General features: G+C 33.1%; 1 protein-coding gene across 4 annotated transcripts in view; it reads right to left on the bottom strand.

Moving 5' to 3' along the window:
- Positions 1-27,376, bottom strand: part of Atpalpha (sodium/potassium-transporting ATPase subunit alpha) — a 390,394-nt gene that overhangs the window by 144,863 nt on the left and 218,155 nt on the right. For 2 of the 4 annotated variants that reach the window (XM_067092188.1, XM_067092189.1), the window contains one exon: positions 2,843-2,869. The exons of the other annotated variants lie outside the window; for them this stretch is intronic. In XM_067092188.1, the coding sequence (XP_066948289.1) occupies positions 2,843-2,869 (27 nt within the window). The remainder of the gene's footprint in view (positions 1-2,842; positions 2,870-27,376) is intronic. 4 annotated transcript variants of the gene reach the window in all.

Raw genomic sequence — 27,376 nt, 5'->3', positions numbered from 1 at the left:
TTAATTGTCGCCAAGTCTTGGCAGGCGGCTTGCAAAATATTTATAAAAGAAGAAGAAGCATTTTATTTTATTTTTTCATAAACTGCAATAAACATTCTAGCGAGTGAAATTCTTCAAAAAGAAATTCTCTGTGTCATGTATATTAAACGGTATTGGATTCATTAACATTATATTATTAATTAATATGGAATATATCATTGTGAACTGATATATCGATTAATGATGATTATATTATCTATCAAACAAAAATAAATAAAAAATAGATCAATGACAATTATACGTCTTCAATTTTCATTACGATTATTTTTGTAGCAAAATTAAGCCTTTCGTTCCTATAAATTTTAAACTAAAAACAATAATCTATAAAACTTTTCTATTTAATTTTAATTTTTCTGACATTCTTTCTCACGGAAGCCTTGAAATCCGAGAGGAAACGAACGGAGAAATACCTCTAATTCCTTCCCATGTAGGATTCGAACTTGGGTTTTTCAACAGAGATAAGTGCTCGGCCCATTACACCACAAAAGAAAGATAAATTATTTCAGCTCAAAGGATGATTCACATTATACCATCACGTCACCGACACATCACGTCACGTCACCGTCACGTCAAAATATTCTATCCAAGAAAACGTGTCGTGATGTGACGGTTTATGCCGTGTGCTTGATGGTGAAGTGACGTGTTGGTGTGAACATATTATCCACTTGATTACGTGTAAGAAGTTCTCACGTTCACTGACGTGACGTGATGTGTCGGTGACGTGATGAGTCGGTGACGTGACGAGTCGGTGACGTGACGAGTCGGTGACGTGATGAGTCGGTAACGTGACTTGATGTTTCGGTGACGTGATGTTATAATGTGGATCAGCCTTAAGCGCGTATGCAACATGCCAGCGGACTCCAAATTTATTATATATACGAAAAATTCTCATATTCAGAACAAATTTTCTTCCTACACAAAATACAGAATTATTCAGCAAATTTTGTATTTCCGGTTTTGAAAGACAATATTATTGCCGCTGTGGCTGTTTGTAACGCCAAATCACCACAGCGGATGTGTTTTGACTTTCAGAAGGACCTTGCCAAATTTCATATATATATATATATATATATATATATATATATATATATATATATATATATATATATATATATATATATATATATATATATATATATATATATATATATATATATATATATTTCTTCAATTTCTTAACCTCTAAACTTCCTTACACTTTTGGGAAACGCTTTCCACTGCAAGCCTTGATTCCCGAAGAGGAATAAACAAAGAAATTTTCAGTCTTTAGTGGGATTTTGGCCTATGCACGATTCAGAAGGAACTTGCTAAATCTTGTGTTATTTTTAATATCTACACTAATTTAATCTATAAATTTCCTTACATTTTTGGGGGGAAATGCTTTTCACTGCAAGCCTTGATTCCGGAAGGGAAAAAACGAAGAAACTCTTCGTTCTTTCGCTGGGGTTCGAGCCTACCCATGACAGATAGGGTGAAAAGGTGTACATTGAATTTCAGCCATATTTCACTAGAGAATCATTGAAAGAAGTACATTTCTTATGGATGAAAGTATCGCAAAATTGAACAAAAACTTTCAACAATCACATTTCAAAACAATCCTTACCTTTTTGCAAATGCACTGCTAATTTCCTTAAGAATAAAAACATTAAAAGAAGAAACATTTATTTGCAACTTCCTTAAGAATAAAAAAAAAGCATTAGACAGAAAAACACAAACACTGAAATCTTGCATTCCTGTATCAAACCCGTCCGACTTTCTTGCACAATATACGTACGTGACGATCACAATACCCATTTATGATGCAAAAAAAAATAAGTGTATAGTGAATCAAAACAACACCACAACACCCAACAGAGTATTGTTGTACTCTCGGGCTTTCAGTCACAACACGACAACGAAACGATACGCGTACAAAACATGTAATAATTCTTAAATAAATGAAGAACAGGCAACACCAAAGTGATACATGTGACGGGATTGATACTCGTATCTAAAGATAAGAGTGTAATTATCATTGACAAGTATATATAGACAAGGCGTGCATTCAAATTACAGTCACAACAACACTGTGAATACGTTACGGGCGAGTGAAGAGACGATTACGATAAAACAACAATAAATTATAATAGAATAATATTAAGGAGTGAAACAACACGAGGGTACTCTGTATAAAGAGAGGAACGATAGTGTGTGAGATTTGAAAAAAAAATAATATATAATAATAAAAAGTTGAAACAACACGACATTACCTTATTCAGTATACAGAAAGCAATTTTGTGTTAGATTTGAAAAACAACGAAAAACAACGAAAGATATAATAATAAATATATTAAAAAAGTGAAACAACACGACAAGAACCTTATTATATATAAAAGGTTAAACAACACTAGCTTGTGAGATTTCAGAACAACATCAGAAACAACAAACACGAAAAAATCATGCCAATGGAACACAAAATAAAAAAAAATACAAATTTTTGCAACAACACGAAGGAATTATATATGTATATATATATATTATATATATAAAATAAATATATATATATATATATAAATATATATATATATATATATATATATAATATATACATATATCACAAAACCGGTTCAGAAAAAGAGAGGAATATCCAGCAATATTTCCTTCTCATTAAAAACGGAAAATATTAACATTGAAATATTAACACTGACAGAACAACAACCAAAAAACGAACACTGATGCCATGTTAATAATGTTAATCATGCGGTTAAACGTGACTTTAACATCGATTTTTTTGGGGGCTGTGTTAATTGACACGTTCACTCACTGTGGCGTCGCCGTTCTCAGCTGCTGCCTGCAAGAAATAAAGTTAAATTGTTTAACTAACTGGTTAGAAATTTGTTAAATCTACGGAAGACGAGAGATTGGGAGGAAATATACGACTGAGGTTAGTCTAATGCTAAATCTTTATACTCAAATGGACATTGTACTTTATAAGAGCTTGTACCGACTCCATGGTGTTAAATAAAAAAAATATGTTAAAATCAACTGCTACTGATGTTAAATTCAATGGTGCAGAATGTCTTATGCTTAACAAAACATTCCCGAATGTTAAATATACTAATATTCGTACCCAAATATAACACTGTATGTTTCATAAGAGTTTGTACAGATTCCATAATGTTAAATACAAACATATATTAAAATCAACTGCTACTGATGTTAAATTCAATGGTACAGAATGTCTTTACGCTAAACAAAACATTCTCGAATATTTGACAAATGTTGTCGATGTTAAACTAACATCACACTCGGTTTGTTATACGATAAACATTCGCCTGGTAATGCGTTCAACTTTTTGACGTTCAAATCTCAACGATTTGAACACTACATCCAACAATATATAGATATTAAACTCCTTCTTGTAGTGTGATCACACTTCGAGATGAACTTCAGTACGAAGTAGTGTGGTCGTATGGCCGTGGCATATTAAAAAAACAATGTTTACAAAAATTTGCGATATTCTGGAGGTATAAAAAATTTCTTTGCAAATCCAAACGTGATATATTTGTAATTCGAATATCTAAATCTTTTTCCTCATCTTATTGTCCCTTTATTCTACGCAGATTTTTTTAAAAATATATTTTACAAAGTCTTTATGTTTTTGTTGAAAATTTACAATTTTTTCATGATATATATATATATATATATATATATATATATATATATATATATATATATATATATATATATATATATATATATATATATATATATATATATGCAAAAACAGACATATGCATGTATATACTGTTCCTGTAGTATATATATTTGTGACTTCTCATACTCTGTAACAGTCCTTCGTCAATGGCTTGGAAATAAAGTCGAAACCGGTCAGGACCTACATCCCGTTTCTTATTTTTCACCTGTGGTAATGTGTGATAAATGAATCACGTACAAAAGTGATAATAATCATACATACATACATATGTGTAATTATATATGCATATAACATATATATGTGTGTATGCAAATATGTGTGTGCATGTGCGTGTGTGTCTGTGTATGTTTAGCTGTACATATTTTAACAAGCTGAGATGTAGCAACTTAACAGCAAAACAAAAGTTCCTTTACATTCTGCTTCTTGAAACCAATAAACAAACTCTCTCTCTCTCTCTCCACGTCAATAAAACGAGCAACAATAAACAACAAATAAATTCCCCCGAAAGCAAATGATGCAGAAGAAGTCATCTTGGGTCATTCACTGTTGGGCCCCAAGGTCACTCTCTCCCAGGAACTGAGGTCATCGAAATACCGGGGGGGGGGCTCATTTTGGCATGACGCCAGGTAGGCCTAAGGCGGGGCAGGCCTACGTCACCGGAGAAAAAAAAACATAGGAAAGAAATTCCTCCTCCGGACGCGAGTGGACTTCCTGAGAGAGAGAGAGAGAGAGAGAGAGAGAGAGAGAGAGAGAGAGAGAGAGAGAGAGAGAGAGAGAGAGAGAGAGAGAGGGAGAGAAATATTTATATATTTAATATAAATAAAAAAATAATATATATATATATATACATATATATATATTTATATATATATATATATATATATATATATATATATATATATATATATATATACAGAGAGAGAGAGAGAGAGAGAGAGAGAGAGAGAGAGAGAGAGAGAGAGAGAGAGAGAGAGAGAGATAAATATTTATATATTTAAATATAAATATAAATAATATATATATATATATATATATATATATATATATATATATAAAGACTGGAGAGAGAAGAGAGAGAGAGAGAGAGAGAGAGAGAGAGAGAGAGAGAGAGAGAGAGAGAGAGAGGGGGGATAATCCAATTATGCAGGTTACATTAATGATGCATAAAGTCCTTTTAGCCCGTAGCAGGAACTGGGGCGTGGCTACACACAACCGGCCGGGAGGGGGGGAGGACTGTTTACAAAGCTACTCTTAGTAAACAAACAAACAAGGAGGAATGTAGATTGTATAACAGTCAGCGTTGTCAAGTAAAAACAATATCTCCATCTCTTTAAGAAGCCGATAATTAAGATAAATATTACTGTAGCTTTTAATTCCTGGTAATATCGGGAGGAATATTTACGATAAATATTTCGGTGGCTTTTAATTCCTGGTAATATCGGGAGGAATATTTTTTTTATAAAAAATGAGATGCGATATTTTTTTTCTCTTTATTAAGACCTCTCTCTCTCTCTCTCTCTCTCTCTCTCTCTCTCTCTCGTGAATACATAATTCCGTTCAGATGTCTATGATTAAGCAGCAGATTAGAAAATAATAAGTTGATGCATCGTATAAATATACATACACATAATCATACATTCATATATATATGCATATTTATGTATAATTACTGTATATACAGTATATTATAATTAATAAATATATATATATATATATATATATATATATATATATATATATATATATATATATATATATATATATATATATATATATATATATATATATATATATATATATATATATATATATATATATATATATATAGAAATTGGACCCACATAGGAACCACGCAGGGACAGGTAAGACAGGTGACAGCTGACAGCCCCCAAAAAGGAAAGAAGAAGGAATTCCAGAAAAAAAAACACAAGTAATAATTAAAAACCTGTTCATTTTAACCTGATAAAACGACTCGCTCCATTTTCGCTTTATCAGAGAGAGAGAGAGAGAGAGAGAGAGAGAGAGAGAATGGACCGGTCAGTGACTGAGTTGGTTCGATAAAACTTGGACGGGTGGGGGCGATGTAAGGAGATGTGACTTGGAGGGGAGGGGAGCCCGTGGCGACATTAATCTCAGGCGAATCTGACCTTACGGTCGCCATCCTTAGAGGCTAAAGTCCAGTGCATACTCTGGAATGTCTGTTTGGACGTTAAATGGAAAGTTTCTCTTTCCTTTGATTTCAGAGCGTGAGAGTAATTCAACTTCTTTATCATTATTAGTATTATTATTATTATGCTAGCGTATACAGTGTGCCGTACCAAGAAACAGTAAGTGGTATCTTTTACTGCTGTATACATATATATATATATATATATATATATATATATATATATATATATATATATATATATATATATATATATATATATATATATATATATATATACAATAAACAAGTTTTTCTTCACGCGTGTACACGTGTTACAAACATGTCTGCATAAACACGCATAGTAATGAAAAAATTGTGTGTGAGCGCCCACTTGTTTATATACACATACGAGTACACATGCATACACACGCATCTTACACAAACAAACATTAAACGCTTGACTAAGCATATACACAAACGAAAAAAAAAGAAAGAAATCATCATTTTTAAACAAAGTTTTTATAAAGTCTAACTAACCATATACACAAAAAACAAAAATTCACTCATGTACAAACATACAGGTTTGTACACAAACGAACCCACTCAACGCCTGAGTAAGCATATACACAAACATACGACACAAACAGTAAAAAAAAATCATCCACATTCCCCCTGGAAAAAAAAAATATCGCAGGATAAATAAACACGTGAATGTTTTTATTTTCAGGAACCCGAACATTTTTTTTCCTGGGCTTAATATATATACGGCCTGTCGGCCATTCCTTTCACAGATAGGACCGGAAATTGAAAAACAACTTTTTTGCGAGACAGAATGAAATTTCGCTCTGGCTTTCGTTAATGTCGCCGCTGGAAGAAGATTTTATACTAAAATCTTGATAATATAAAATGATTTTGAAGCATTACAAAAAATATTTGGGGAAGGGGGGGCGTCTTATTATAAATCGTCACGAGGGTTGGGTTCAAATTTTGATCTGGGAGTAAAAATGATTTCGTTGGACGGTGAGGGATTATGTTTCACATGTAGAGCCTTGAGATGATGATGATAATAATAATAATAATAATAATAATAATAATAATAATAATAATAATTATTATTATTATTATTATTATTATCTGTTCATATTCTACAAGCTTAATTCGCTATTCAACAGAAAACAGAGAGAGAGAGAGAGAGAGAGAGAGAGAGAGAGAGAGAGAGAGAGAGAGAGAGAGAGAGAGAGAGAGAGAGAGAGAGAAACATTCTCTCTCTCTCTCTATCTCTTGTCTCTCTCTCTCTCTCTCTCTCTCTCTCTCTACAAAAAACTATTATCATTGTAATAATACTATAATGTACAAATTCTCTCTCTCTCTCTCTCTCTCTCTCTCTCTACAAATAACCATCATCACTGTGATGCTAATTTACTGTACAAAACTCTCTCTCTCTCTCTCTCTCTCTCTCTCTCTCTCTCTCTCTCTCTCTCTCTCTCTAAATCAAGCGAGCGCCGCACCCTGGAATATTTTTGGGAATTGGCACCGTGCCTTAGAACTTCCCCCTCAAAATGAGTAAAAAAAAAATTAAATAAAAAAAAACAGTCCTTGTGACGAGCACACCTGAGTATTGCGCCACTACTCATAAGTGGGAGGGGCAGGGGGAGGGGGGGAGGGAGGGGTTGGGGGATGGAGAGAGGGAGCATTATATCTACAATGACGTCACTGTTACGTCATACAGACGCTCTCATCTTCATCTTCTTCTTCTTCTTCTTCTCGTGGTTTGATGTCATTAAGCTTTTTTTTTTTTATGAAGTGAGCTATTTCTACGTCCGTGGGTTGGTTAGGGGCGTGTAGACGATAAATTCCGTCTGCAACTCACTTTAAATCTACGAAAGTAAGTCTCTGTCTCTACAAAAATAACTCTTTTCCGAACTCTTACTTTCTACAAAAATAACTCTACACTTCTGCAAAAGTTATTCTCTATCCCTACAACAGTAATTCGCCATTTCTACAAAAGTCTTTCTCTCTACAAATGTAATTCTGTCCCTACAAAAATCATTCTTTATTTCCACAAACTCTCCATTCGTACAAAAGTAACTCTCTGATCCTATAAAAGTAACTCTTTATTCCTATAAAAGTAACTCTCTATTCCTACAAAAGTAACTCTTCATTTCTACAAATGTAACTTTCTCTTCCTACAAAAGTAACTCATTACTCCCAGAAAAGTAACTCTCTATTCCTACAATAGTAACTTTATTCCTATAAAAGTAACTCTCTCTTCCTACAAAAGCAAGTCACTGTTCCTACAAATGTAACTCTCTATTTCTACAAAAGTAAGTCTTCGTCTCTACAAAAGGAACTCTCTATTCCTACAAAAGCGACTCTTTCTTTCTACAAAAGTAACTTTTCTTCTCTACAAATGTAACTCTCTCGTCAACATTTTAGACGGAGCGAACGCACCTTCAAAACATACGTTTGAAAGCCCATAGGTAACCTGGTATATATATATATATATATATATATATATATATATCTAATACTCATTCCTGGGGAGTCTGCCAGACATGGGGGGTTATAATAAGGCACTATGAAACTCCCCCAGGGATGACTTGTCAAGACGATTGCAATGCGTCTGTGGGGACACTTTTAGAAACGCGCGCGTGCACGCGCGCCGAGCGGGCCCGTGTACGAGGAAGGTAGGCAAGGCTATATCTGTATACGCAGATATGTCTCTCTCTCTCTCTCTCTCTCTCTCTCTCTCTGATTTTGCCAAAGGTTCGCGGTTGGCATCGGTGAAGTATTAGTGTTAGTAGTAGTAATGGTCGGGATATGCCTTTACAACGGCTCCTTCCCTTGCTCGTTCTATTTCTCCTCTTTAGCTTTCCCCTTTGCTTCTTCTTCTTCTTCTTCATCTTCTTCTCCTTTTCAAGGTTCTCGATGCTCTTTTAGCCCCACCAAAAAGAAATTATACACAAAAATTAGCTATTATTTAGTGTAACTGGTCCGCAAAGTAAGCTGCTGTACCGAAGAAAATTTTACCTTCTTCAGTTTTTGATAATGTCTCTATTTTCCAGTCATTAGAAAATGCCAGGTTTTGTATTTAACTGATCTCTAATGTTATTCCGACGCGACCAGAAGCAAAATCTACAAATGGAGAGGAGGCATCATATATTTTGTTACTTTCAAACTAAAAAAATAATAATAATAATAATAATAATCTCTGGTACTAAAGAAAATTTAACCCTTTCGTTCATGAAACAAAAATGCTAACATTTCTCAAGTTACAAAAGCTCAATGGTAACAGACAGGTTTATGTATTCATGTTAAAATATTAACATGTAAACACAGACTTCTGCAGGTTATAATCTGATCTCCGATATAAAAAGGACAATATCAGAATCAGAAACATTCGTATGATTTATTCCTGTTGAGATAACTTAGATTTTTTTTACATAAGACTACAGAGATCAGGTTCCCGACTTAATATCTCTGAATTCTCAGAGATACATTAGCTGGGAACTGGCGGTATCCTATGTCTACAGATTTTGGAAGTCTCTCTCTCTCTCTCTCTCTCTCTCTCTCTCTCTCTCTCTCCACAGACACACATATATATACATTATATATATAAACATATTATATATATAGATTAAGTAGATATATAGATACATTAATTTTCTACATCAAACATATATACCAGAATCCAAAAACCGATTAAAAACAGTGTTGATTTCTAATAACCAGAGCAAAAGTTTTATTAACAGACACCCAAAGTTACAAGACTACACAATGCACAAGTGATTTTAAACACACACCAAAAAAGTAAAAAATGCTCCGAAGTTTCTTCGGCGCGATCGAGTTTTCTGTACAGCCGCTACAGCGTATAATCAAGGCCACCGGAAATTGATCCGTCTTTCGGTGGTCTCGATATAATGTTGTATGAGCCGAGGCCCATAAAACTTTAGCCACGGCCCGGTGGTGGCATGCCCTACATCGTTACCAGAAGCACGATTATGGCCAACTTTAACCTTAAATAAAATAAAACTACTGAGGAGGCTAGAGGGCTGCAATTTGGTATGTTTGATGATTGGAGGGTGGATGATCAACATACCTATTGCAGCCCTCTAGCCTCAGTAGTTGTTAAGGTATAGGGGCGGACAGAAAAAGTGCGGACAGAAAAAGTGCGGACAGAAAAAGTGCGGACAGAAAAAAGTGCGGACAGAAAAAAGTGCTGACAGAAAAAAGTGCTGACAGAAAAAGTGCGGACAGAAAAAAGTGCTGACAGAAAAACCGGACAGAAAAAGTGCGGACAGAAAAAGTGCGGACAGAAAAAAGTGCGGACAGAAAAAGTGCGGACAGAAAAAAGTGCGGACAGAAAAAGTGCGGACAGAAAAAGTGCGGACAGAAAAAAGTGCGGACGGACAGACAAAACCTGCGCAATAGTTTTCTTTTACAGGAAACTTATAAAAAAGGGAGATTCATCGCTCTAAAAGCCTACATCTACAGGACTACTACAAAAATTAAAAGATGAACGAATGAAATAATTCGTTAGCGAGAATTTAATCCGGTTACCGATGGCCGGTTATCGAGTGCGGTACTGCCAAATGCGGTACGCTGATAATCCGGTTACTTCAGTCGATCGGCCGGCCCCCGGGGACGAGGGGGGGGGGGAGTTATGAGGAGATAAAGGTCTCTCTCTCTCTCTCTGCGTATCTATTTATCTATCTATATGCAGGTATATCTATGACCAAATTCTCTCTCTCTCACCCTCTCTCTCACCGTCTGTCTCTCTCTCTCTCTCTCTCTCTCTCTCTCTCTCTTTCTCTAATTCTCTCTCTGTCTTTATATAGAAAGATAGGTAGATGAATTGATACAGATATATATATATATATATATATATATATATATATATATATATATATATATATATATATATATATATATATATATATATATAATACACATATAAATATATACATATATATATATATACAGTATATATATGTATACAATGAGCGTGTGTGTGTGGGTGTGTGTGTGTATGCATGCATGTACGTATATATGTATATACTGTATGTATTTATATTATTCATTCGAATCCTAAGCAGCAAGTCATGCCACATCTCCCAGTACTGCCCAAAGGGTTATGCCGACAGGGGTAATAATGTGGGTACACGTCAAACAAACTCTCTCTCTCTCTCTCTCTCTCTCTCTCTCTCTCTCTCTCTCTCTCTCTCTCTCTCTCTCTCTCTCTCTCTCAGTCTTTATTCATTTATATTATTTTCATCTACATTTTAAATATACTTGACTTCCCTTAGTAATGAACCTTCATGAACTTCAATTTTAATATCTGCCTTCGTCCAGCCCGGGGTCAGGCGGCAGAGAGTCCCTGGAGGGGACGTAATGTCCCTTGGAGTTTACGTTTGACGTAGATCCTCTCTTATATTACTGTCATTTCTTGACTGTATGGCAACGATTATTAAATCAATAAATTATCTAAATCTCGTCATCTGATATCGCAACCCCTTTCGTTCCTTTTACTGTACCTCCTTTAATATTCTCTTCCTTCCACCTTACTTTCCTCTACCCTCTCCTAACAATTGATTCATAGTGCAACTGCTTTGAGGTTTTCCTCCTGTTACACCTTTCAAACCTTTTACTGTCAATTTCCGTTCCAGCGCTGAATGACCTCGTAGGTCCCAGTGTTTGGTCTCTGGCCTAAATTCTATATTCAATTCAATTCAATCGATATCGTTATGTTTTACAAGAACCTATTGATGAAATATATAAGGTAAAAAACTAATAATTTACTTTAGCTACTGGCAAAATTTACGCAAAGGAATGACAGTAGGAATGGTGGTAGTATGAAAATAATAATAATAATAATAATAATAATAATAATAATAATAATAATAATAATAATAATAATAATAATAATAATCAGAAACAAGAATGATGGTTATTATTGTAATAGTTATTTCATAAATAGTATTATATCTTAGCAGCAGTGTATTAGTGATACTAAAATACAATAAATAATATCTATCTATCTATCTATACACACATACATACTGTATATATTTATTTATATATACTGTATACATATATATATATATATATATATATATATATATATATATATATATATATATATATATATATATATAATGTATGTATATAAATAAATAAATAAATACATAAATAAATATATATATATATATATACTGTATATATAAAATTAATAAATATATATATATATATAATATATATACATACTGTATATATATATATATATATATATATATATATATATATATATATATATATATATATATATATATATATATATATATATATATATATATATATATATATATATATAGAGAGAGAGAGAGAGAGAGAGAGAGAGAGAGAGAGAGATAAATATAAATAAAAAATAGATGTAAAACTTCATGAATGGTTTCCGCAGCTGAATGAAAGGTCCTCCCAGACTTTCGCACGTAAAGTTCACCATGTTCGCTCGACCTCGAGAAATTGACCTACTCTCATCAGAGGTCACGGCGAGCTAGTGCTGGTAGTGGTGGTGGTGGTGGTGGTGGTAGTAGTAGTAGTAGTGACACCTAGTGGTTGTCTAGAGTTGTTTCGTCAGTCGTTTGGAGTCGTTTTTATGTGATGTTATAGAAATGAAATAGACTGAGTTTGTGTGTGTGTATATATGTATGTATGTATGTATGTATATATATATATATGTATATATATATATATATATATATATATATATATATATATATATATATATATATATATATATATATATATATATATATATATATATATATATATATATATATATATATATAGATAGATAGATAGATAGATAGATAGATAGATAGATAGATAGATAGATAGATCTATATGTATATATAAAACTTGCATAATTGTGGTATATATTTATTGCATGTCTATATGTCTAAATACGTGTTCTAAACTACTCTCTCTCTATCTATCTATCTATCTATCTATCTACGAACAGAGAGAGAGAGAGAGAGAGAGAGAGAGAGAGAGAGAGAGAGAGAGAGAGAGAGAGAGCTTACATATCAACTATATTCTCAGTGTCTGTTTACACACACACACACACACACACAGCACTCACAAACATCTAAACCAAACAAAAAATAAACACAAAACAAAATATAAAACAAAAAAATAAAAATGACAAAAGTTATTAAAACAAAAAAAAAAAATAAGTAAAAAAATTTTTTTTTTTTTTTCAAGAAGGGCCGCGTTTCACGGCACTCCAGCAAGCGAGCTAAAAACGGCCGGACGGTGAAGCGCCAATGTAAATTAGCTATTCCGTGAACTGTGCGTGTTCAAGAGGGTGAACATTTTCTCGCTTTTTTCTTTTTTTTGGCCTTTACCTTTCTTTCTCTCTCTCTCTCTCTTTCTTCTTCTTTTTTTTCCAGTCTCTCTCTCGTCCATTTCGCTAAAGTCAGATTTTCAAGAGAACGAAACAGAACTTTTGAAAATTCCTGTTTCCATTTAACTAAAAAATATTGGAAATTGTGGCCTTTTTCAAAGCAGAATTTTATATAATATTAAAAATGGAAGCCGAATTTTATACGATATTAAAAATGGAAGCAGATTTTCATATACTAATAAAATTGGAAGCAGATCTTCGTATTACTTTAAAAATATAAACCGAATTTTACATTAAAAATGGAAGCAGATTTTCGTATATTAAAAATGGAAGCCGAATGTTATGTGACATTAAGAATGGAAGCAGATCTTCATATTACATTAAAAATATATGCCGAATTTTACATTAAAAATGGAAGCAGATTTTCATATAAAGTTAAAAATGGAAGCCGAATTTTATATGATATTAAAAATGGAAGCAGAATTTTATAAGATATTAAAATAAGGGTTCTAGACATTTTCATACATACATACATATATATATATATATACACACATATATATGTATATACTTCGAAAGTATCTGGTTTCAAAAGTATGAAAATAATATATGTATATCTATATATATAAACCATCAAAAGATTCTGTAATATGATTCAATATGATTTTCAGCACTACAGGAAATTACTGAGACAATTACTATCTAAAGCATACCTACATAGAAATGACTGTAGGTTTCTTTAGAAACAGCTTCTTTGCATATTCACACGAGTCACTCAGCTAATTATACAAATTGCAATTACTTTACACTCATAAAAGACTCAGTAAAGTGTATTTTAAATAATGATTACAAGTGTAATATTATTCATATAAAATAATTACGTCAGATTTATGACTAACTTTGTTCTTAAGATAATCATTTCTTTTCAGATCTTTAAATAATAAACATAATTTTAAAAAAATGTTTTATGAATGTTAAAAACATTACTTAGGTTATTTGTATTTCTGCTCGTTATCATAATCATAACCATAAGTTGTTATGATTATGATGATAATGAGAGAAATGGAAATTACCTAAGTAATGATGATTATTAATGAAATACTTTTGGAAATTATACTGGACCCTCGTTTACCATGCAAAAAGCATTTACGTATCAAACAACGAGTACCCTAAAGCCACTGAGAATCCTATACATTTAAGAGCTGGGCAGGTTTAACTATGGCAAGAGGGGGCATTCATTTTAGGGTATTCCCCCCCCACCACATCCCCCCCCGGGGCTACATTCACCCCGGGCCAAAAAGGATTTTGGAGACTTGTAGAAAAGGTAGGGGCATTAATTTTAGGGTACTCTCCCCCAACCAGCCCCCTGGGATAAAATAAGGTTGGTTCATCTTAAGGGGGAGGCTACATTCACCCCGGGCCAAAAGGGATTTTGGAGACTTGTAGAAAAGTAGAATGGATTACCTGAAATATTTCACAGAGCTTTGTTGATTTAACTTAAACTCTTCTGCTGAAAGGAGAGTTGAATCCCGTTTGCACACTTGAAATGGGCGGAAGAGAGAGAGAGAGAGAGTTCTCATGTGCAAGATGACTGAGAGAGAGATCTTGAAAGAGAGAGAGAGAGAGAGAGAGAGAGAGAGATTCAAAGATACCAAAACCTGGATCAAGACTGGCGTAAATTCCAGACCTTGCCCAATTTCTCAACAACCTGTTTTTGGTAACAGATATGGCCGTCTGGTCATCGAGGAGAGAGAGAGAGAGAGAGAGAGAGAGAGAGAGAGAGAGGGAGGGGCTGATATGGGTAATAGTAGTTTCAGAATAACTTCTGTGTAACAGGTACAAAACAGGTTTTGTTGGACAAAGCAACTTTCGTCAATTTATTTTCAAGAATAATCTAAAAGTCTGCCGTAATAATAATAATAATAAATAATAATAATAATAATAATAATAATAATAATAATAATAATAATAATAATAATAATCACGATTTTCAAAAGTAAAAAGGTTATTTTTAAGGAATGAAGTACACACGAACATTTAAGCCTTAAATAAATGAATTATGATAATTAAAAATTTTGTACAATAAAGACATTATCGTGAAATGTCATTTCCACATCTACAGAGAGAGAGAGAGAGAGAGAGAGAGAGAGAGAGAGAGAGAGAGAGAGAGAGAGAGAGAGAGAGAGATTAGAAGAACATCGTTTTAAAGGTGAGAGTGTCTCACTGGCCGAGTACAACAGACTCATAACTGATTGATAACGGACAAGTGAGAGAGAGAGAGAGAGAGAGAGAGAGAGCTTAGGCCTTCCTTTCTTCCTACTCCTACTCCTACTCCGTGGTGATGACGTGCTGTCAACATCATCGTGTTTGCACGAGTGAAGAAGAAGATGAAGAACTCTCTCTCTCTCTCTCCCTTGACCGAGTGAGTGTTCTGTGATCGATACTCACACAAACACACACAGGAGTCCACAACTACCCACGAATCATGCATCGTTCCCTGTCCAACAAGAGAGATATATTCGTTCTCTCTCTCTCTCTCTCTCTCTCTCTCTCTCTCTCTCTCTCTCTCTCTCTCTCAACCAATGCAGAACTTCTGTTGGTACGTAGATTAATCTTTTATTTTTACTTTTTTATTTGCACTGACACCCACGCCCCAATTTCTCTCTCTCTCTCTCTCTCTCTCTCTCTCTCTCTCTCTCTCTCTCTCTCTCTCTCTCTCTCTCTTCTTCTTCTTCTCGTCTCTTTCTCTCTCTCAACCAATGGAGAACTTCTGTTGGTATGTAGTTTAAACTTTTATTTTCTTTTTCTTTTCATTTGTCCTGACTACCTCTCTCTCTCTCTCTCTCTCTCTCTCTCTCTCTCTCTCACACACACACACACACACACAACCAACCAACAGAACTTCTGTTGGTATGTAGCTCAAACTTTCATTTTTCAATTCCACTGACTACCTCTCTCTCTCTCTCTCTCTCTCTCTCTCTCTCTCTCTCTCTCTCTCTCTCTCATTATTCATTCCGAAATTCCCGGAATTACCCATTTTCTCAGGGCCTGAGGGAAGGTGCGTCCTCTCCTACATAGGCCTACCCGGCTCTGAGAACTAATGGGGAATAAATATCTAGGCTTATTCGTCAGGTTAGGTTTAAGTGAAGAAAACTGCGATCTTTAACTGTTTTGTGTATTTCTATTTATTTTGCTTTCTTATTTCCTTGTTTATTATCTTTATATTGGGTATTTTTAATTGCGTTCTTTATAATTATCGTTCTTAATTGCATAATAAAGATCAATTTTTGAATGAGATTTTTTCAATTTTTTTTTCATATTTAGCTTTCTTTAATTTTTTTTCGTATTTATTTTTCTTAAATTTTTTCGTCGTAATCATTATTCTTAATTTTCTGTAATAATTACTTTTCTCTATATTTTTTTACATTATTCTTAAATTTTTTTTCGTGTCTAATACTCTTAATTATTGTGACATATTTAACAACTGATCTCAGAGTTCAGCTCTTTAAAATGACCCTTTTTTTCCTTCTCTAAAATGACCCCTTTCTTTCCCCCCCTCTACAATGGCCCCCTTTTTCCTGTCTAAAATGACCCTTTCTTTCCCCTCTAAAATTACCCCTTTTATTCCTTTCTAAAATGGCCCCTTTTTTCCTCTCTAAAATGGCCCCTTTTTCCCTTTTTAAAATAGACCCCTTTTTCCCTCTCTAAAATGACCCCTTTCCGTATATATACTTATATATGATATATATGTACAGTGTATATATTTATATATACAATATATATGTATATATATATATATATATATGTATATATATATGTATGTATATATATATATATATATATATATATATATGTATGTATTATATATGAGTATATACACACACAGTCCCACTCATAATTCATTTTTCGAGCGGTGCAAGAGAATCTAAGCCCCAATTAAGAGGTCACGCGTCCCGTGACCTCGTCCAATAAAAGGCTGTGATGTCAACAGAATTGCGGGAGGAGAGACAACCGTTGTAGTAACAGCGCCCTTATGCACACGTGTCATTAGGGCGCTATTTGCTGTGAAGTGGTGCTGCTAATTTCTTTTTTTTATTTTTAGTGGTGTTACTGTGTAGATCTGAGTGCTGTTGAGTTTAGGAGATATTTCGTTGCTTTTTTGGATATCTATCTATCTATCTGTATGTATGTGTATATATATATATATATATATATATATATATATATATATACATATATATATTATATATATAATATATATATATATATAATGTATATATGTAGTATATATACATATATCATATACATAAAGTATACTAAAGGACAAACCCAGATTATTCAAATGATTCACCAAACTATTTATTGATATTAGATGCACGCAAGTGAATCTAAAACTATTTTTAACAAAAATTCTAAGGTCCTTGAAGTATGCGCCCTTGAGAGAGAGAGAGAGAGAGAGAGAGAGAGAGAGAGAGAGAGAGAGAGAGAGAGTCTAGTTACCCAGTGATGCCAATACAGGATTATGTAATAGACAAATATCCTTTCATCCAATTGGCATACGGGTTCGGGAATTCTTTCATGTTTCTTGTGCCTAATTAGAAACTTTCAATCTACCTTTTTATTTAGTATAATGTAAGATCAGCTTTATTCTTACAAAATGTATAATTGTATAATAAATCAAAACAGGTGGGGTATTTTGGGCAAGAAATATTTGTAGCTTGAATTCTTTGCAATTTCGTTTCACCAGACTGGCAACACTGTCCTGGTCAAGAAACGGCTCTGACACTTTTTCCAGGCGAAAATCCTTTAATTTCCCTTCTTTTCTAACTAACATTATTAATATCTCTTATTCGTCTTCTTGAATTTTATTAATAAAAATTCTTAAATCACGAATCCTGAGCTAAGATTTTTACAACCTAGATCATCTCAGTGCAGAACCGTTCCAAAATTTCAGTCCAAACTTGCCTGGAGCTTACGAAATTTAGGCCGTCAAGCCAAGGTCTGGGACACTTCTGGCCATTCAGTGCCCAAAACTTCTCCCCATGCCGGAGATCGAACCCGGGCCTCCTGGGTAAAAGGCAGGAATCACCGAAATTTTCTAATATTCTATTTTCCGTCAACAACTGAATTATCTTGACAGGTAAACTTGGAGTTTTGTGATAGTGTATTTTCTCTCAACAACTGCGTCATCTTGATCCTCTGTCAAGTCGGGAAGGAGGCAGTACAATCTTCGGAAAATATCAGTGAGTCATGTTCGTAATTGATCATGCATGAGAATCAAGTTTTTCTTGAAGGCATTCTGGTGCTTGTCCAGTGATTCTCGCCTTCTTCTCTGGCGGAAATGATCAGGCTCTTTTATAGAAAAAAAAAAAAAATTCCTCCCCGGAGGGTTAAAGTCACCAGTGGCCTGAGTAAAACCAATAGCCCTTGGATTCGAGATTCCTCGGCTCACCAGACAATCGTAGGCTGAATAAATGACCAGTTGTTCCTCAAATTAACTTTTCGTTGAGCTCGAAGGGGTAAACTTCTACCCACTCTTCCCGGTAACACCCGGCAAGCCACTTCTTCCCATATTTATGCCGTTAAGCTAAAGGGCAAATGTAGAATTATACTGTCCTTCATTCGGCGTCGTAACACCCGCCAAGCCACTTCTTTCCACATTTGCTCCATTAAGCTAAATGGGAGACTTAGAATTAAACCTCCCCTCACTGGTCGTTGTAACACCCGCTAGGCCACCTCTTCCCACATTTATTCCGTTAAGGTAAAGGGGAGATTTATAATTACATCTCATCTTATCATTCCAGACTGTAACACCCGCCAGGCAACTTCATCCCACATCTGACCCGGGAATAAATAATCGGATTACAAGCAAAAACGTCTCGTTTCTTTCCCTCAACTGCCAAGCTTTGGAATTCTCGTCCAGCTTCTGCTTTCCCCTATAACCTTCCTTCCTCTAAGAGGCAAGTACATTTTATTCCTAAATGGTAAAGCATCAAGATCCAGAGAGGGCAGATGGAATGATTCCAGAAACACAGGGGAAGATAAATTGTTATCAATATTTTTTATGGTGGCTCATTCAATCTATCTATCTATCTATCTATCTATCTATCAATAACAAACTGACAGAAGGAATTCAAATTAACATGGACCTCTCCCAATTGACAGTTTTTGTCTATTATATGAAATATTCATAAATTAATGAAAAAACGGAGTTTCCACAAATAAATAAATAAATAAATGGATGAGGATAAACAAAATAACTTAGACTTTGGGAAACTCTTGCGCAATATATATCCCATTATATAAGCGCTGGCATATGGCCTCACCCGTTGAGTAAATATGTTAAGTAATGGGTATGGACATAGTTTCAATGCTATATAATACATACATGCATACACAGACATGTATACGTATGTGTATATATACATATATTTAATAAATATATCTATATATAGATATATTTATTATAAACATATATATAGTTATGTAAATATGTATGCAAATATATATTTATTAAATATATATATACAAATGTATACATATATGTATATATATAAATATGTATAGATCTATATATATATATATATGCACACTGTAAGCATACCTGTATACTATACATAGGACTAAGTGTATGAACGCATAGATCAACGAACAGCCCTTCAAAGGCTTCATAGTATAGCCTGGCCTTTTACTAGACTGTAAGGTATTGTGTAACGCTCTCTCTCTCTCTCTCTCTCTCTCTCTCTCTCTCTCTCTCTCTCTCTCTCTCTCTCTCTCTCTCTCATTTAAATTTAGTAATACTTTTGGAAGCTCTTGTTTATTTAACTTAATGTTTTTTTTACTTGATTTTTCGATTCGAGATTTGGCAATAACTGTTGCGTGTATTATTAAAACCGTTAATAATAATAATAATAATAATAATAATAATAATAATAATAATAATAATAATAATAATAATAATAATAACGGGCACAGAACGTCCCTTAATCAACCTTGTTATGTAACGCACCCTTGGTTAATAATAATAATAATTGTAATAATAATAATAATTTAATAATAATCGAAACTCTTCTAATAAGTTCCAAGTCCCCTCTTCAACATTAATCAAATCCTGCTTGACGAATGAAGAAGAAGAAGAAGAAGAAGAAGAAGAAGAAGAAGAAGAAGAAGAAGAAGAAGAAGTTCCTTGTTTACGCCTGGGTAGAGGGATGTGTCGGTTCATGTTCATTGCTCGATTGAATGGCGAGCGATATGTGTTTTTGTTTTTCGTTTTTTCTTGGTGTTGTTTTCGTTGTTTTCTTAGTATTATTATTATTATTATTATTATTATTATGACTTCGTTAAGTACTTCACTACCTGCACAAAAAATAACAATTACTATTATCATTATTTACTGAAGAAATTCAGGGTATTTTAAATCTACAAAAAAATATTATTATTATTATTATTATTATTATTATTATTATTATTATTATTATTATTACGAGCTTGTTGGCATGCGCTACGTGCGCTGGAACCCGGGGCTGCTGTCTCCCCTACCCTCCCCACCCCCAACCTACCCCCTCCCACCCGGGGGCGACAAACCGATTTGCAAAGGGGTGGGTGGCCGTTTCATGTCCCCCCTACTGTCACCCGGGGAGGACAAACTGTTGTTATTATTATTATTATTATTATTATTATTATTATTATTATTATTATTATTATTATTATTATTATTATTATTTCGTCAGTAAAAATGTGTAAATAACAAAAGAAAATAAAAAACGAGTTTAACATAAGGGATCTTTTTCTCTATTATCATTATCATATCATCATCATCATCACCATCCTCTTCACTAACGCCTAAGTCATCCTCCAGAAGTCGAGACCAGCGGAAATGACTCACTTCTAAAAGGTCATGTCTTGGTCCTTCGCGTCGTATCGATCTCGTGGTCATGAGGTTTGTTTATTTTTTTTCTATACGAACTGCATTCAATTGCATTTCTTACGATGCATAGTCCGTCTTTAAATCGAGTTTGGTTAAGAAAATTCTATGAAGATTTTAGGTAAAGTTTTGTGAAGATTTTGAGAAAAATCCTCTGAAGATTTTGAGAAAAAGAAGATTTGAGAAAAATCCTATGAAGATTTTGGAAAAAATCCTATGAAGATTTTGAGAAATATCTTAAGAAGATCTTGGGAAAAAATCCTATGAAGATTTCGGAAAAAATACTATGAAGATTTTGAGAAAAATCCTATGAAGATTTTGGAAAAAATCCTATGAAGATTTTGAGACAAATCCTATGAAGATTTTGAAAAAATCTTGCATGAAGGTTTTGAGAAAAGTCCTACGAAAATTTGGAAAAAATTCTATGAAGACTTTGGAAAAACTAAAGTCCTATTTGAGTAAAAACTTTGGGTCAAGTTGGGTAAAGATTCAAGTTGATTTCAGGGAGGCACTTTAAGCAAAGTTTTTAAAAAATTCATGTAAAATCTGAGAAAAAATTAAAGTTAATTAAATTAAAATTTAAACTGAATCTAGGTGACCCGGGGTAAGTCTGGGTAAATGATTTTGGGAAAAGTCAAAGTCCAATTTGGGTCAAACCTCTGGGTGAAGTTGGGTAAAGATTTAAGCTGATTTTGGGCATGGACTCTGGCCAAAAACTTATCGAAATCTAAATCTGTTATCAATCAGGTCAAAGTACAAATCTGTCTAAATCTTGTCAGTGTCCAAATCAGTTTAAAATCTGGTCCAAGTCTAAATCTTCTGAAAATAGAGTCAAATCACAAGTCTGTCTAAAATCGGGACAAAGTCTAAAATCAGTTTAAAATCTGGTCAGAGTCTAAATCTGTTTTAAATTAAGTCCAAGTTCAAATCCATTTAAAATCTGGTCAAAGTCTAAATCTGCTGAGAAACAAGAGTCTGGATCCTAACTAAATTGTAACAAAACAATTACGCTTTTAAATTGAGGACTCCAAATCTGCATTTGTTAAACTTTACACCGGGCACAAAAATAAAAAAAAAAAAACAAAGTTTGGTCACAGCAAAAGTTTTGTCAAAACAGGCGGTGCCTTTCAAATGAAAATCAACTTGTTATTTGCATTGTTGAATTGCAAAGCGAGTGGCAATTTGCGTTTAATTGCGGTTTAAGCTTTGTCAAAGCAATTGTTCTTTTTTTTTTTATTATTTTCATTCCGGTAATGGTTGATATGTTAAGTCAGACTGTAATAATGGTTACTTTAGAAAATTAAGTACTTTTAACCAATGGTATTCAACAAAATAAATATTTTTAACCAAAGTTACTTAAAAAATAAACATTTTTAACCAAAGTTACTTGAAAAAATAAGCATATTTAACCAAAGTTACTTAGAAAATAAAAATTTTAACCAAAGTTACTTGAAAAAATAAGCATATTTAACCAAAGTTACTTAAAAAATAAACATTTTTAACCAAATTTACTTGAAAAAATAAGCAATTTTAACCAAAGTTACTTATAAAATAAGCATTTTTAACCAAAGGTATTCAACAAAATAAGCATTTTTAACCAAAGCTACTTAAAAAATAAACATATGCAACCAAAGTTACTTAAAAAATAAGCATTTTTAACCAAAGTTACTTTAAAAATAAGCATTTTTAACCAAAGTTTCTTTAAAAATAATCATTTTAACCAAAGTTACTTAAAAAAATAAGCATTTTTAACCAAAGCTGCTTAAAAAAGCAATTTTAACCATAGTTACTTATAAAGTAAGCATTTTTAGCCAAAGGTATTCAACAAAATTAACCAAAGGTATTAAAAAATAAGCATTTTTAATTTTTTAATCAAAGTCACTTTAAAAAAAGCATTTTTAACCAAACTTACTTAAAAAAATAAGCATTTTCGACCAAAATTACTCATTATCCAAGACATCTGAAGCACTACTTGGCTATTATCAAATACTTATTACTTAACCTGTTATTAAAATCTATATAAAAATTCAAGAGACAAAAATAGGACAACATAAAGGCGACGATCCATACCACCGTGGGAAGCTATTCTATGATTGGCCGAGCGGTACTGTGACGTCAATGATGACGTCACAGCTGGAAGTTCAGCTTTCCGAACGGGATCACATTTCAACGGGAAACTCCCGGACTTTAATCTGATTTGTTTTTATATATTTATAAAGGAAGTAAATTGTGGTTTGAAAGATAATTAAAAATGGGAATTTAAAAATAATATTTGGTTGTTTTTTTTTAATTTGTACTAAATTTAATTTTTGAATTACTGCTGTTGGAATCCGAATTCCAGTGCGAGATATTCTGGAAGCTAATATTGACTGACCTTTGATGTGTTTATTTTTGCTTATTCCTCTCTCTCTCTCTCTCTCTCTCTCTCTCTCTCTCTCTCTCTCTCTCTCTCTCTCTCTAATTATACTTTTCTCCAAACTATATTCCCCATCCTCAACACAATCTTACGTTTATATATATAAAACAATTAACAATTCATATCAATATCTTCATCTATTTTTCATCAATGTACAGTTAGCATACCCAATTCAATTCCATAAAGGAGAGTTGGCTAAACAGTTCCATCACATTATTCCCATATGCCTATATCTATCAACTGCTTCCCTTCTTTAGCTATCAATATTGATAGTCTCTCTCTCTCTCTCTCTCTCCTTCCTTCCTCAACTCTTGCTCTCTCTCTCTCTCTCTCTCTGCCAACTCTCTCTCTCTCTCTCTCTCTCTCTCTCTCTCTCTCTCTCTCTCTCTCTCTCTCTCTCTCTCCCTCCTTCCCCCACTTTTCTCTCCCTCTCTCTCTCTCTCTCTCTCTCTCTCTCTATATATATATATATATATATATATATATATATATATATATATATATATATATACATATACAAAAAGCATTGCATTATAATGAGTAAACAATTACAGTCTTAATAGGGCACAAATATCCATTATAGACACGTCATTATCACCATCATCACCATATTCATTACCTAGCCTCGGGGAGTCACAAAGTGTCATCATTTCTCATCGTAATGTTTCCGATTCGTCTGGTGATAATGACCTCTTTTGGATATCATCATCCCATCATCATATTCATTATACTGATTCGTCAATTCATCAAGAGAGATGTGTCAGTTATTAGCTGTTCTTGAAGATGATGATGTAATCATTATAATGTGAAGTCGTTATTATCATTATTATATATAGTAGAATGATATTAAATTATAATAATAATGAAATTAAAAAATTAATAATACTAACCATTATTATTATTATTATTATTATTATTATTACAATAAATAGCACTTGAAAGTTAATGAACTTATTCAAAAAACCTGCATAACTATCATAATTGTTATTAATCATTATTATTCACCACTCTTACTATCAATAATCATTATATTTTCATAATGCGCAATCGAGTTTTCTGTACAGCCGCTACAGCGTATAATCGAGAACACCGAAAATAGATCTCGGTATAATGCTGTATGAGCCGCGGCCCATGAAACTTTTACCACGGCCCGGTGGTTGCCTATCCTGTATCGTTGCCAGACGCACGATTATGGCTAACTTTAACCTTAAATGAAATAAAAATTACTGAGGCTAGAGGGCTGCAAATTGGTATGTTTGATGGTTGGAGGGTGGATGATCAATATACCAATTTGCAGCCCTCTAGCCTCAGTAGTTTTTCAGATCTGAGGGCGGACAGAAAAAGTGCGGACAGAAATAGTGCGGACAGAAAAAGTGCGGACAGAATAAAGTGCGGACAGAAAAAGTGCGGACAGAAAAAAGTGCGGACGGAAAAAGTGCGGACAGAAAAAAGTGCGGACGGACAGACAAAGCCGCCACAATAGTTTTCTTTGACAGAAAACGAAAAACAAAGACAAAAGGAATAATGATTTTTTATACACACTCTCTTCACACGTAACTGTTTGTGTCGAGCGCTTCTGGACATAAAAACAAAAAAACATTCTTTACAAATGTTGACAGCGACTATTTTCTCTGTGTAATGTTGAAAACATTACACAGTTCTTTCAGCTCAAGGGAGCTCCTGTCTGTTTCATTGTATTTCTACAATGATGAATAATTTATACAGTATGATGTTTTTCATTGTAAGTCTGCGGTTATGCAATGTTGAACATGCTGCATGTTTTGAGTGATTGTTTGCCCGTTTGTGTGTCTAGTATGTGGACTAATAATGTGGTGTATGTTTTGTGGTCATGTTTGATCGTACGTGTATTTAAGGTGAATTAATGTATATTTTCCTTCAACAAATACACTTCTCTTATTATACACCTTATGACCAGGGATACACAGTCTAAATAAGTATGCTACTTACAGAATAATAATAATAATAATAATAATAATAATAATAATAATAATAATAATAATAATAATAATAATAATAATAATAATAAATCATGCATTCATCCTTAAACTGTTAAATCAAGGATTAATATATATATATATATATATATATATATATATATATATATATATATATATATATATATATATATATATATATATATATATATATATATATATATATATATATATATATATAAAAAAATCAGTAAAAAATGCACAAAAAATGGAATTTCCTATGCAAAGCAAAACTGCAATACAAAATTAATATTCATTTCAGGGTAACATTACGAAATCATAATGTTTCTGCCGACCAGTTTTGATATATAATATATTTTTATATATAATTTTTTTTTCTTTTTTTGGTTTACGGAAAATGTCGTCTGAACGTAATTTGAGAACCGAACCAATTTGTTTTCGATTCGTAATTATTTTGGAAGTATTCTTGTTACGTTGTCGAATGACAGTACTTTGTATTATTATTATTATTATTATTATTATTATTATTATTATTATTATTATTATTATTATTATTATTTACTGTTTGGTAAATGTCGCATAAAAGCAAGTGTTATAATTATTATTATTATTATTATTATTATTATTGAAATCAAAATAGTAATAGTTACAATAATAATTAATAAAAATAATAATTATTAAAATTACTATTGTTATTTTCATTATTATTACTAATACTATTATTATTTTTAATAATAATAATAATAATAATAATAATAATAATAATAATAATAATAATAATAATAATAATAATAATAATAACATCCCCGTCACCAAAATCATCATCATCCTCTTCACCAACATTATCACCAACATCACCACCCCCTCCCCTCCCCCCTTCCTCCACCCCCAACAAAAACAATCTCACCTCCTCTCCCTCTCATCCCCTCCAACAAACCCCCTCCTCCTCCATCCCCACCACTAGCGTATTGATCGATAGGTAGGGTAAAGTTACGCACCCTTTCAGACCTTACCCATCTGCGATTGATGGAGAGAGAGAGAGAGAGAGAGAGAGAGAGAGAGAGAGAGAGAGAGAGAGAGAGAGAGAGAGAGAGAGAGAGAGAGGCAGTAACTAGGAGAGGGGAAAATTTTTTAAAAGTCTTAGGAAGGTTCGTTATATCGTTACCTGCGAAGTGAGAGAGAGAGAGAGAGAGAGAGAGAGAGAGAGAGAGAGAGAGAGAGAGAGAGAGAGAGAGAGAGAAGGTGGGGGCTCGTAACCAGGGGAAAAAAAGTTCCTTAGTAAGTCATAGGAAGGTTTAACTCGTTACCAGCGGAGAGAGAGAGAGAGAGAGAGAGAGAGAGAGAGAGAGAGAGAGAGAGAGGCATACAACAAAGTTTCGGTACCGGCAATTAAAAAGGTTTTGAGATAACCCATCCACAGAAATAATGTCTCGATATCACAATAAAATAGAGCATCGTATTATCTTGACACTGATGAATTTTTGGAGGTCTGATTATTCTCATAAACACTAGAAAAATTTTTAATTTAAATGAACATTCAAACGGACAAATAATAATAATAATAATGATAGTAATAATAATAATAATAATAATAATATTTAGCATTCATACAGATATGTATTTATACAGGTATATACACACACGCGTGTACGTATATATAATGCGTGTTTTTTCACGCATACAAAGATACATAAAAATGAAAAACACAAACATTTCACTGTATACACCAAAACAGATACACCATCCAGCCATCCATTTATACATACACAC

The sequence above is a fragment of the Macrobrachium rosenbergii genome, chromosome 48 (genome assembly GCF_040412425.1).
Source record: "Macrobrachium rosenbergii isolate ZJJX-2024 chromosome 48, ASM4041242v1, whole genome shotgun sequence".
Taxonomy (NCBI): domain Eukaryota; kingdom Metazoa; phylum Arthropoda; class Malacostraca; order Decapoda; family Palaemonidae; genus Macrobrachium; species Macrobrachium rosenbergii.
The sequence above is the reverse complement of the archived record's forward strand: the minus strand, read 5'-3'. Positions and strand labels throughout refer to the sequence as shown.